The sequence below is a fragment of the Populus alba genome, chromosome 14 (genome assembly GCF_005239225.2).
Source record: "Populus alba chromosome 14, ASM523922v2, whole genome shotgun sequence".
In the NCBI taxonomy this organism is placed as follows: Eukaryota; Viridiplantae; Streptophyta; class Magnoliopsida; order Malpighiales; family Salicaceae; genus Populus; species Populus alba.
In genome coordinates, this window is record NC_133297.1 from 11,275,862 (window position 1) to 11,289,482 (window position 13,621).

At 31.8% G+C, this 13,621-nt stretch overlaps 1 protein-coding gene across 1 annotated transcript; it reads left to right on the top strand.

The window, feature by feature from the left end:
• The first annotated feature begins 9,292 nt into the window (after positions 1-9,292).
• Positions 9,293-12,468, top strand: LOC118041765 (G-type lectin S-receptor-like serine/threonine-protein kinase At5g35370). The gene has a single exon (XM_035049253.2). It carries the CDS (start codon positions 9,662-9,664, stop codon positions 12,242-12,244), a length of 2,583 nt encoding a protein of 860 aa, XP_034905144.1. The 5' UTR covers positions 9,293-9,661; the 3' UTR covers positions 12,245-12,468.
• The last annotated feature ends 1,153 nt before the right edge of the window (positions 12,469-13,621 follow it).

Below are 13,621 nucleotides of genomic sequence, written 5' to 3' on the forward strand. Positions count from 1 at the left end.
CTAGGCAAGACCTCAGTGTAATTTGTGTGGGTGGGAGCGTGATTCTAGTTGTTTTTTAAATATTTTTTATTTAAAAAATATATTAATAATATTTTTTTATTTTTTAAAAAGTATTTTTGAGATAACATATCAAAATAATTTGAAAACATCAAAAACATATTAATTCAAAGAAAAAAAAATATTTTTTCAAAAATACTTTTAAAATGCAGTGCCAAACACGTTCATGTGCTTTATTTTAGTGATTTTTTTTTTAATTTTATCTATTCTTGAAAAATTAATTATTAATTTGAGCATAGAAAAATGCAACTAGGAAAGAAAAAAAAAAACTATTGTTTTAAAACTTGAACTTGCTTGAAAGGTTAATTTGGGACTCAACCACTTGGGTTGAAAAAAAAAAAAAAAAAAACTCAATTAACTTGATGAAAATTAGATTATCAATTCACCGACTCTTTTTATTTTTGTTAAAAGAACATCATTTTAATTTTTAAAGAAGTATTTTAAGTTTAAGTTTTTTAATCTCTAATTTTGATTTGATTCATCCCAATTAAATTTTAAAACTATGAAAAAACTTTTTATAGTGTCTAATTATTCATCCAAAACTAACTAGGTATCTTGGATTTGAACCTATAGTAAAAATATCTATCAAGAAATTTCACCCAAAAAAAAATTACAGCATCTCTATAATTTTTATCAATATAATTTATTTATTTTTGTGTTCGGCTAATCAAGCCACAAGATAACACGTGGGCTGATTTGATTTTTCTTGAAAGAAAGATAAACTTGTTCGCTATGGATTTGCATTGTTGGTTCGTTCTATTTTGCCTTTGGTTAAAAATAAGTATATTTTATGTTATTTTTTATGCTTTGCTTTTGGAATAAAGTATTTTTTTTAAAAAAAAGTTACTATAACTTGACTTGTATCCACACAACAAGTAATCCTAGGTCGAATCAGAAAATATGTGATTTTGCCTTAACCTAGTCTTTTATTCGAGACAGGGCTCTTGATATAGTTCATCCTTCTACTAACATAAAATGTTTAATTAGGTTCCTTTCTCAAATAATGTCTCATTATATCCCTGTAAAATAAAATTTAATTTAATCACCACCCTTCCCCTGTTAACACCATTAAAATCTCAGGGTAGATAAATGAAATCGCAACACGCGGAAAACAAATCAAGTCCACGTATATTCGTGGTTTAACCATTAAGTCTCACAACGTTGATAGACGACAAGTTTTTATTAAATAAAAACTTAATTATTAAATTATTAAATATAATATTATATTAATAAGGAGATTTAATAAAGCATTTTCGACTAATAAAATTACAAATTATATGGAAAGCTCATTGAAGACGTATCTCAGTGCCTGGCTTCTTGTGGATTTGTCATTGGAAGTGAAAACACTCCTAGTGGGCCTCGGAACAGGACAAAGAACTCTGCATACTTTAGCCCAAGAAGTAAAAAGGTAAATATCGTTAATCTCATCCATGTTTGATATTTGACATAACCGACAGGCCTTCCCAACAGTGTCTTGTTATCAAGTTGGCCTGAATGATGTTTTATTTTAGTTTTTCTTTTTACTCGTGTAAATATTCTCTTATTTTTTTAATCTGAATGTTTAGAAATATGATTATGATTGTTTTTTAAAATATTTTTATTTAAAAATATATTAAAATGATATTTTTATTTTAAAAAAATTATTTTTAATATTAACATATCAAAATGATATGAAAATATCAAAAAATATTAATTTAAAATAAATAAAAAATAAAACATATTTAATTTTTTAAAAAATATTTTTTAACACAAAAACAAACAGAAATCCCCGTAACTCCCCGCATTCTTTCTCGCTTAAAAAGAAAAGGAAAAAACCCTTGATTGCTAAATTAAAAAAGACTAAGACATTTCACTGTTAATTGCTAAAATGCTAACCGGCAATTACTTTTAGTACATGTTTATAATAATTTGGAGCTCTCTCAGCTGAATCCCGTGACAGCCACCAGCTGCAGATTTTCACTTGCTACATTGTTCCCTCGACTCAATGTTAAATGGGTAAAAAATAATTTATGAGCTTTTCCTTCATCAGCTCAAATGATAAGAACACAAGATAGCTTCTGGAATACAAAATAACAAAAATCTATTTACTATTAATCATTATCTAAAAAAAATCCAATGCTAATTAGAATTTAGAGATAACAAATAATTAATTCATGAATTAAGAACACGTGATTTGAAGTCATGTAAACAATATTAAATTCATGTTGAGTATAAGGTCTTCAGACAACATAAACTTGGATGAGTTTCGTAGAGAACAAATATAACGGTCAGCACGGTTGTTGGAATCTTTGTAATTATTTATTAAAAAACAATCAAATAGCATAAAAGTAAATTATATGTATTGAATAATCCATTAATTATTCAGTTTCAGTAATTTGATTTATTTTTTTAATCAAATTAACTAGTAACTGATATCTTAACGTGCGAAGTTAATGTAGATGATAGTTTAATATGGAAAACTATATATCTACAAAAGATTTTTTTTTATTATTTTTTTATGAAAATGGAGACTTTCAAATGTTTAAATTAATAATTTTATAAGAAAAAAAATATAATGATATTTTAAAAAAATATGCTCTGGAAATATTTATATTAAAAATATTAAAAATAAAAAGATTATGAATCTTATATTTCGAAGGCTATTTAGTTTTTTTTTTCCTTGAGCGATTTCCGGAGAGATTGTATGATAATTTAAGGGTAACCAATTATATTCTATGAGTTAATTCTTATGTATATTTTTAAAAAATATATGATTAAAAGAGAAAAATATTAAATAAAGATATTTTTATTAGTAATGAATTTTTTTTCACTTTTTATATCTATTTTTTTTAAAATAAATTCAAAAAATAATTAATAAAATATCAATTAACAATAAAAATTTTCTACGAATTGGGCACCACAAACCCAACTTTTCTGATGTCAAATTTGAAACGCCGAGATAAGTACTTTGGTGAATAGTGGTTGGAAATTTGGAATCCATCAAGAACAGTCTTTTGGAATTCTTCAAAGATGAAAAAGCGGAAGAATGCCTCCCTTGAAACGTTCTCTTAGCAAACTATATATATAAATAAGACTTCCATCCATCTCCAACGACAAATCATGGTGGGAAACCAAAGATTAGAAGAAACAAAAGGAAAACAAAAGATGCCACCTTCCGAGACCTTTCCGGAGAATCTAAACGACGACATCAGGAGAAGCACGAGATTAAACATAACAAGTTTTATATACTAAATAGCTGCTCGTAAATGGAGCATCACAGAGAGTTGCGAAATCCTGGATGGCTCTCAAACAAGAACCCAAGAACTCCCTTCCTCGCCTCTTACAAGCACACAAAACCCCATCTCTATCTCACTATTTTATTTATGATATACGCTAAAAATGTATTTGATATGAGTGACAACTACAAACATTACTGGTAAGCAAAACTGAGAGTTTCCTGACAAAAGCAAGCGTCTCAAGTTCAATGCCCGGAAGATCCATCACCCCATCCATAGGTGAACTGATTGGCTCAATGTTATCACACACAGAAAAACCTTCTCCATTAATGAAACCATCAAAAAACTGCCCAACACCATGCCCAATTTGAGACTGTTGATCAAAACCAAGCAGCTCTTGACTAGCTGATGGTGATAACGTTCGCTCTTCCCGTAAATCCGAAATGCACGCACTTCTTCGGAGCTATCTCCAATCATTTCTACACTGCTTTCTTCTTTGATTGAGCTTTCTATATTACTCTCTCTGGCCACCATTTCCACATTGCTTTCAAGTCCATGACCAAGTGAGGTCATGTTATAGACATCGAGCACAGACAATGGAGATGGATGAGAACATAAGCCATCGAATTCTTCAGATTCTACCTCTGTATCAACACGCAAATTATTAGCTAAAGAATACTTACCATGTTAGCAGGCATAAATAGGTTTTGTTGAATATTTTTTTGGGTATAAATAGGTTTTTATACTCGATTGTATAAAAATTATTATATATGATTCTCAAGTTATTTTATCAAATTCATCTATAAGAATTTTTTATTTTTGATTATGTTTTCAATGATTGCACATTTATTTATTTATTTTTATGCTGGAAAACAGTTTACCAGCTAGTAGATATTATTACAGGTAAAGCTGGGTAGTGGTGGGGATGCGGAGTAGCCCAAATACCTTAACAGCTAGAAGTGAGGAGAACAAAGAACATGAAAGAAAGAAAGATGGAGGAGTTCGATGCTGGGCCCAAAAGTCGATGGTAATTGTGGTGGCGCAACCTCAGAGCTTGCAAGATATGCTGGTGGATGGTGGGTATTCAATTGATGAAATCTTAATTAATGGGAGATTTTATGGTTAGACTGGAAAATAGAGGAGATGATGTACTGCAATTTTGATTTTTTTTTTTTACTAGTGAAGGGCAGACAGGTAATTACCAGGTTGTGGGTTATTTGACAAGAATATTCCATAATAATTAATTGTTTTTTAAAAATATTTTGTTTATAAATATATTTAAATAATATATTTATTATGTTTTAAAAATTATTTTTAATATGAGTATATTAAATTAATTTAAAATTTAAAAAAATTAATTTAAAATAAAAAATATATATTTTTTAATTTTTTTAAAATATAAAAACAAACATTATCTAAAAAATAAAAATAAAAAAAGTTGTTGAAGCCAATTTTTTCTTTTAAACTCTTTATTTTTATGTTTCAATAATGTTTTTTAAAAAATTAAAAAATTTATTATTATTTTTTTTACTTTAAATTAATAATTTTTTATATTTTTATATTATTTTGATGTATTAATATTAAAAATAATTTTTAAAAAATAAAAAAAATATTTATTTTAAAATAATTTTTTTTAAAAAAAACAACACAATCAATCTTCATCTGATCACCCTCGCACATCACATTCCAATAAATGAAATCAAAGTCAAATCAACATATATATGGTGGAAGTGACAGTGCATGTTTGAAAAACTTCCCCAGTATGATCCAACCGTCTTGTTAGGCGACTGATTCAGAATTGATGTTTTGGCATCTTTTGTTTAATGTCGTACAACCACGCTTTCAATTTTTAAAAATTATTTTTACCTATTAATATTAAAATAATTTTTTTAAAAAAATTATTATTTTCATATCTTTATAAATAAAAAATACTTTAAAAAAACTTGTAACACAGAAAAAAAACTAAATAGCTAAAATTATTTTAATAAAAAGATTATAGCAATCAGCCTTTATAATGGCTCTACTTGGTTTTACTTTTACACAGGCCAAGCATACTGTCGGTAAAAAGTTTCTCATCGTGTGTGGTCATGGGGATTTCCCTTTTTCTTGTCTTTCACAGCACACAAGAAAGAAGTCAAAACCGTGGTATTGGTAGCTAAGCTCTCACAAGCTGTTGCGCACGTGGCAGCCTGCAAATCGAGTGAATAGATTAGGTTGGTGCCGCCCGGATTTGATGGGATTCACAGCACAGTGATCCAGAGCCGTTGATAATTGCATCATGCGTCGAGTGTAGACAGCGAGTAATTCTTTGATTTTTATATTACCGGTAGCCATCCGCTCGTCCAGCTGGGGTGAGGTGGCCTTGTGCATTTCCCGATCAATGCAGGTAGTTTTGAAAAAACAAAAAGGCGAAGGCGTTACTCGCCATCTACCTAATTCTCTTGACGCTTGGACTCCCCGTACTAACATTTAGATACAACTTAATAAGTATCGTATTTTGTGAAAATACGATAAAACAATACTAATAAAATAGTTTTAAATTTGGGTGTGTGGAGATATGGATAAAATACTTTTTAGCGTTTTTTTTTTTTCTTTTTAAGACTGGTTCAAATATAATTCTAGGTTTTATGAGTTAAAAAATTAGTCATTTGACTAAATAAAACTTTATTCCAGCAACTTTTTAATTTACTAATTATTTGCCATTGTTTACTTTTAATAATATTAATTGATGAAATAGCATATAAAGGTCGATGATAATGTTTAATCTACTAATTGAGGGGGGAATTCAATGTATGTGCCCTCGTCAGAAATTATTAATTTTTTAAAAAAACTTATTGTTTAATATTAGAATTGTTGAAAATTAAATTTTATAATTTATTTTAAATTATAAAATTATTTTAATATTATAATTTAGATCATGTATTAATATATTGGGGTTTAATAGTATTAGGACGGACCGCAACATGCATAGTGATAAAGGTAAATGATCTAATGGTATTCTATGTTTTTAAGAATTACCGTATCTCCATATCGAAGTCGTGCTATGTCCGTATCCTCATAGATTACCATCTATACGTATTGAATCAACAAATATATAACTATTAAAATAAGGACATAAACCTGGTGGCTAAATATAAAGCACTGAGATTTGATACCTTGTATACATGTGTGTGTTTTTTTTTTAAAATATAATTATGATTGTTTTTAAAATATTTTTTATTTAAAAATATATTAAAAATTAATATTTTTTTTAAAAAATTTATTTTTGACATCAACATATCAAAATCATTTAAAAATAAAAAAACATTAATTTTAAATAAATAAAAAAATTAATTTTTTAAAAATATTTTTAAATTTAACTTTCTAGATACCTGGTGATTTATAGAAATTATTTGGAAATGCGGTTGAAACAGCGTTCTTAAAATTTTTTTAATTTTTTTTGTTAAATTTAATATAATTTATATGTTTTAGATCGTTTTAATATGTTAATATTAAAAATAATTTTTTAAAAAATAAAAAAAATATTATTAATAAAAATTTTAATATAAAAAATTATTTAAAAAATAATCAACTTCGTTTGATACTGCCGCAGCTGCCACTGTCTCACAGGGATATTAGGTGATACTGCCGCAGCTGCCACGGTCTCACAGGGATATTCAGGTCCAGTATTCCGGGCTCTTGATTCTTTGTACCTTCTTCATCTAATCAGCTTTGATGTTCTGTCAATACTTTTTGGAGTTAAATATAAACAACAACATTGACAATACCCTCAAATATATAGGAAAAGTAAAAGTATCGTAGCTTTTCCACACCTTTTATTTTCATTGTACTTATATAATATAATTATTATAATAATAACATATACTGAAATAATCTGAGCTGTTTTTTTTATTTTTCTTTTTTATTTTTTTATTTTTTTTATGCCTTTATGGGTTTTTTTTTTACTTTTTTTTCTTTTGATGAATTTTTTTTGTTTAATTTAGTTTGTTAATGTTAATTTTTTTTATTTAGTTATTAAATTTCATTACACAAATCCCAAGTTTGACAGGTTAACCCATAATTTTTGATTTTTTTTAATTATTTTTTTTTAATTTAGTTTGTCAATGTTAAATTTCTTTCTATTTAAATATTAGACTTTCATGACACGTATCCTGGGCTCGACATGTTAATCTGGTTTGACGGATTAACCCGGTTAATTTTGAGTTAACCCATTAATTTTTTTTTCTATTTAGTTATCAAACTTTTATGACACGAATTCCAGGTTTGATAGGTTAACCTGGTTAATTCAGATTTTTTTTCTTTTTCTTCATTATTTTTTTTTCTTCCTCTTGGTTTTTTTTCTTTATTTTTTTTAATTAATCTATTTAATTATCATATTTTTATGACATGACCTTGCAACCTGTACTCACATCCAAGGTTATTGGATCTGATGATGCAGCCAGACCTACTTAAACTTAGGTCATGCAAGTTTAATGTTATTATTAATATTATAAATATTACTCCTGGGTCAAGCATTGCAGTAAAACCCAAAACTCTTGGGTACAACTTTACAAAAAAACCTAATACTTTTAGATTTTAGTTTTTTTCTTATGCAAAAAAAATTATCCCGCGGCATCATACAAGTCATGTAACTAGTTCAAGACTAGAATATGTAACGTAAACATTGTAAGATTGCAATTCCAAATATGATTATGAAAACAACATAATAACAGAGTAAGGCTAACAATATCACTGTAATTTTTTTAAAAATGTTTTCCTACAAATAAAATCCAATGTCTTAGTATACTCTATGTGTAATAATCAAATAATAAAACAAAAATTATATGAAGTGTAATGTATATGAAAAGCTAAGAGTTAATTCAAATAATTGTAAGTTTGTTGGATATAAAATAATTAATTGGATATTATTTCCACCTTCTCATTGAGTAAAAGATGTTTGTCCCAAAATATGCCATATTTTTAGAGAAAGATATTTTTTAAAAAAGATTAATGCGAGGAAATTAGAACTTAAATAAGTTCAAGAACCACAAACTAACATGTAAATAGAACTAAAGCTCGGGGTTAATTATAATAATTGATGTTCAATATAAAACTCAAAAAACATAAGAATTTTGTAGATTTGGTACATGTCATGTACCATTGAGATATCAACTTTCTATGAAAGTTAATGATGACAAGTTGTTCGTACTTAAAAAACCTATCAACTACGTGGAAGCAATATGTAACATTGATTACGAGAAATGGCTTAAAGCCAAGAAATTTAAAATAGATTATATGCACACCAACCAGATACGAACTATGGTTGATCTATTTAAAAGAATAAAACTCATTGGATGTAAATAGATCTTTAAAAGAAAGGCTGACATGAATGACAATGTATAAATATACAAAGCATGACTAGTACATATTTTAAAATTTGTTAGTAGAGACTAGCTTGCATGCTCGACCTTGCTGATATTAAAAAAAATTAAAAATTCAAAAAAATACTTATGCCATGCAAAAAGTTTTAGTATAGTTATTAAACTAAAAAATTTATTTGGTTTTAAAATTTTTATTTCATCAAGAAAAATTTTAATTGTAAAATTAAAGGTTGATATACATGTTTAATAAAATCAATTGAAAATTATATACATGGATGAAAGATAACAAATATGTTGCAATACACACCAAGTGTTTGATGTTTTGTTTATTTTTTTTTTTGTCTTTAGGGCAATTTGGACTTTCTATGATTGTCTATTAATTTATTAACAAAATGGGTTTGCGGGAAATAAGAAATATTGGTGACAATATAACCATGTCAAGCCATCACTGAATGACGACCTTTACTTATTAATTTTCATGTGTTTGATAATGGCTAGGTTTGTGCCTGTTCATACTTGAACATCAATAATGCTATATACTATTTAATTTTAAATGAAGACATGCTCCTGTCATGGTGTGCATGAAATGGTTATATAAATATCGAGGGGTTGGGCTGTGGCTATTCTTCTTAAATGAAAGGTTGGCAAGGAATGAAAGAGGCGGGATGATGGCTGTCAGCATGTTGTTTGAGAAAACAAGATATTGTAAACAAATGGTTCTTAAATTCATGAATCACCAAATGTCCTGCAGCTATAATAAAAACCCCTCCGGTTTGAACGGCAAGAAATTTTTTAAATCTGAACATCATCAGCTGCTGCTATCACCAAGTAAACGCGTGCCCTGCCCACCTTCGTCACAAATCAGGCAGCATTTAGGTGGTGTTGAGAGAGAGAAGTCAACGGCCAAGAAGCTGGATAGGAAAAAAGAAATGGAGAAATTCTGGCAGACCAATTCCAAATCCACCAAAACCTCTGTCATCAGACGGCTTGCTTTTCTCTTGTCTGTTCATCATTCAACCAATCCACCATATGGGAACCTTGTTGTTATTCTTGTCCACCAGTTTTTTGTTCCATGTTCTTGTATCTGGTGTTACCTACACTGAATTAATCTCTCCGAATTTCACTGCTTCAAACTTTAAATTTGTTGACAACGCAGGGGCTTTCCTGTTCTCACGTGATGGAACATTCAAAGTTGCTATCTTCAACCCTGGAGCACAAAAGGCCCGCTATTACTTGTGTGTTATGCATGCAGTGTCTGGCACCGTCATCTGGTCTGCTAATCGCGATGGTCCTATCTCAAGTTCTGGTAAAATGACTCTCACAGCAATTGGAATTACCATCGCCGAGCAAGACGGTAATGATATATGGTCAACTCCACCACTAAGATCATCAGTAAATGCACTGCTGCTAACTGAGACGGGCAATCTTGTTTTACTTGACCAGTTTAATCGTTCTCTTTGGGAGAGCTTCCACTATCCAACAGACACGATTGTCATGGGACAGCACTTACTCGAGGACACAATTCTATCCAGTGCTGTATCAGATGATGACTTGTCAACCGGTGATTACAAGCTGACTGTCAGTGATTCAGATGTCTTGCTGCAATGGTATGGGCAGACATACTGGAGATTATCTATGGATGCCCGAGCTTACAGGAACTCTAATTATATAAATGAATATATGGAAATTAATGGAACAGGTCTCTTTCTCTTTGGTCGTAATGGATCAGCAATTGTGACACAGGTGACCTTGCCTCCATCCAACTTCCGAATTGCTCAGTTGGATGCTTCTGGCCAGTTCGTGATCAGTAGTTTTCTGGGTACTGACAGGAAACAGGAATTTGTAGGGCCAATTGATGGTTGTCGAATTCCACTTGTCTGTGGCAGAATTGGACTGTGTACTGGCACTACATCCAATGGCCCAATTTGTTCATGCCCCCAAGGTTTCCTAAGAGGCTCACAAAATTCGAGCGGCTGCGCGCCAAGTGATGGTTATTCTTTGCCATTGGCTTGCAATTCAGCCAAGAATGTTACTCAGTTGAATTCATCTGATGTTTCTTATCTGAAGCTTGGCTATGGTATGGGTTACTTCTCTGTTGATTTCTCTGAGCCTATAGAATATGGTGTGAATTTGTCAGTCTGTCAAGATTTCTGCACTGCTGACTGTTCTTGTTTGGGAATTTATTATCAAAATTCTTCTGGATCTTGCTATGCATTTGAAAATGAATTAGGTTCCATTATAGCAAGTACTACAGATGATGACGATCGTTTGGGCTACATTAAGACTTTAGGTGGAAATGATTCACCTTCCAACAATGGGTCTACTAATCCAAGACGAGACTTCCCTTTATTTATTCTGGTGCTGTTACCTTTTACTGGGTTCTTCATCATAGGTGCTTTCAGTTTCCTCTGGTGGAGAAAACAGAGTTTTTTGAAGATTAAAGAGACAAAACTAGGCCTTGCAAACTCGATTTCTTCAGGAGATCTGGACGCCTTCTACATCCCAGGCTTACCACAACGGTTTGACTATGAAGAGCTCGAGGTAGCTACTGATAATTTTAAGACCAAGATAGGGTCTGGTGGGTTCGGTGTTGTATACAAGGGTACGCTGCCTGATAAATCAGCTGTAGCAGTAAAGAAGATAACCAATTTAGGAGTCCAAGGGAAAAAAGATTTTTGCACTGAAATTGCAGTAATCGGAAATATACACCACGTCAACCTGGTGAAACTGAGAGGGTTTTGTGCCCAAGGGAGGCAGCGCCTTTTAGTTTATGAGTATATGAATCGTGGCTCACTAGACAGGACCCTCTTTGGCAGCGGGCCTGTCTTGGAATGGCAAGAGAGGTTTGGGATAGCCCTCGGAACCGCACGTGGGCTTGCATACTTGCATTCTGGGTGTGAACAAAAAATCATTCATTGTGATGTCAAGCCAGAGAATATTCTTTTGCATGACTATTTTCAGGCAAAGATATCTGATTTTGGCCTCTCAAAGCTTCTAGGCCCTGAACAATCTAGTTTATTTACAACAATGAGGGGTACCCGTGGCTATCTTGCACCTGAATGGCTAACTAATTCAGCAATCTCAGAAAAAACTGACGTTTACAGTTTTGGAATGGTACTGCTTGAACTTGTAAGTGGAAGAAAAAATTGCAGCATGGATGGCAGTAACAGTGGCTGTGGCCAATCGATTTCATCATCTGGATCTGGATTTGTTTATTTCCCACTATTTGCATTGGAGATGCATGAGCAAGGGAATTACTTGGAGCTTGCTGACCCGAGGCTAGAGGGACGGGTAACAAGTGAAGAAGCGGAGAGATTAGTACGTGTTGCTCTCTGTTGTGTTCAAGAGGAGCCATTATTGAGGCCTACAATGGCTAGTGTTGTTGGAATGCTGGAAAGCAGCACTCCTTTAGGCCAGCCAAGAATAGAATCTCTGAATTTCTTGCGCTTTTATGGACGTAGATTCACTGAGGCTTCCATGATTGGGGAGGAAAATGAACAGAGGGACATTATCTTGTATCCAGAAGCAAATCCAAGTGCTACAAACACAACAAATGACTCACATGCTTGTTTCTCCTATATCTCTTCACAGCAGATCTCAGGCCCAAGATAGCGTAAATGGATGAGATACATGTTGCTCATGTATAGATATTTTGAATGAATGGAAACCACGCAATGTATTTGGTTTAGAGTTTCAATTGTTCATAGCATTTCCTCTAGATTGAAGCTATGTCTTCGTACTTGTTGCTAAGCTCAAAATGAGTTGAGCGAGTGGGTAGTCTGTCTTTGTATTATGCTCTTCAACTTTAATTTATTATTTTTATGGTTATCCCGTTACTTGGTGGATATGTATTGCGATCCTTTTAGAGATCAAACTGGATTATACCTTGTACAACGCTAGTTAGCCATTTTAGAAAGAAATCCACCTCTATCTTTTCTCTGAGTCATCACATCTTTTGACATCTAATTCATTTTAGATTATGCCAGGAACTGCGAAGGGAATGGGTGCTTGTAGATGAAGAGAAGGAAAAAGGTGCAGAGAAGCATAGAAATCTCCTCTCCTGTTCATCTCTGCAAGGCCTGTTACGTGCAACAACTATACTTCGTTAATTAAAAATGGTCAGTATGTCTTACTTCACCTTCTTGTTATTTTATGAATCACTTACGCACAGACACACTGTAATCTGTAGATTGATCCTTTTCTATGCCAACAACCAGGTTTACTCATTTTTAACGGCTGCTGGGATTTTCAAGGAGTTCTAAAATGTTCATTTTCATCCGAGCACTCTATCATTTGTTACTTCAATGTTGAACAGAAACATAGTAATTGTTTTTTAGCGTTGGCTTGTGTTCTACCCGCGAACATGGAAGGATTACCTGTGTGATTTTAGAAATATACCCTGAAACCATTTTCATCTTTTTAGTAAAGCAGGGACGATTGCTATATGATAGTTGACTCTGCTCGCACCTCTTCTCCTTGTGTTAGAAAATCGCTCACTCTGCAGTAACACTGAAAGCACACACTGTAATTGGTGAGGCAAAAAGCAGGTTGAGGGGACGAGGAATCATGATGAGCTCCATATTTTTGCTTCAAAAAGAAGATCTAAAGCTCCATCCATTCGGAATCTAAACGTCCACCACAACTGGCAGTGGGGACAGTCTTGCACCCTTTTTTCCCTCTTTCAATTAGTTGCTTGGAAGTCTACAAAACAATCAGGAAACCACTGGTTGAACAGGAACAGCCAACGCCAGATTGTAAAGAAACTCGGCGAAGAGAGCAGAGCCTACATGACGGGGGATATTAATCGATACATCATGCCTAAAGAGGATGCCCCGATGCCTTGCTGAGGAGACAAATAGATTAGATAATAATAATAATGTTGACTACGAAGAAAAATGAACTTATACATGGAAGAAAAACGTTAGCTGATTGCCATGTCTATTAAATGGGGGTGATGCTATTTCCGCTTCAGCATTCTCAAATCCTACT

Coding starts and splice junctions, on each gene's coding strand:
- LOC118041765 (XM_035049253.2), top strand. CDS start 9,662: ATGGGAACCTTGTTGTTATTCTTGTCCACCAGTTTTTTGTTCCATGTT.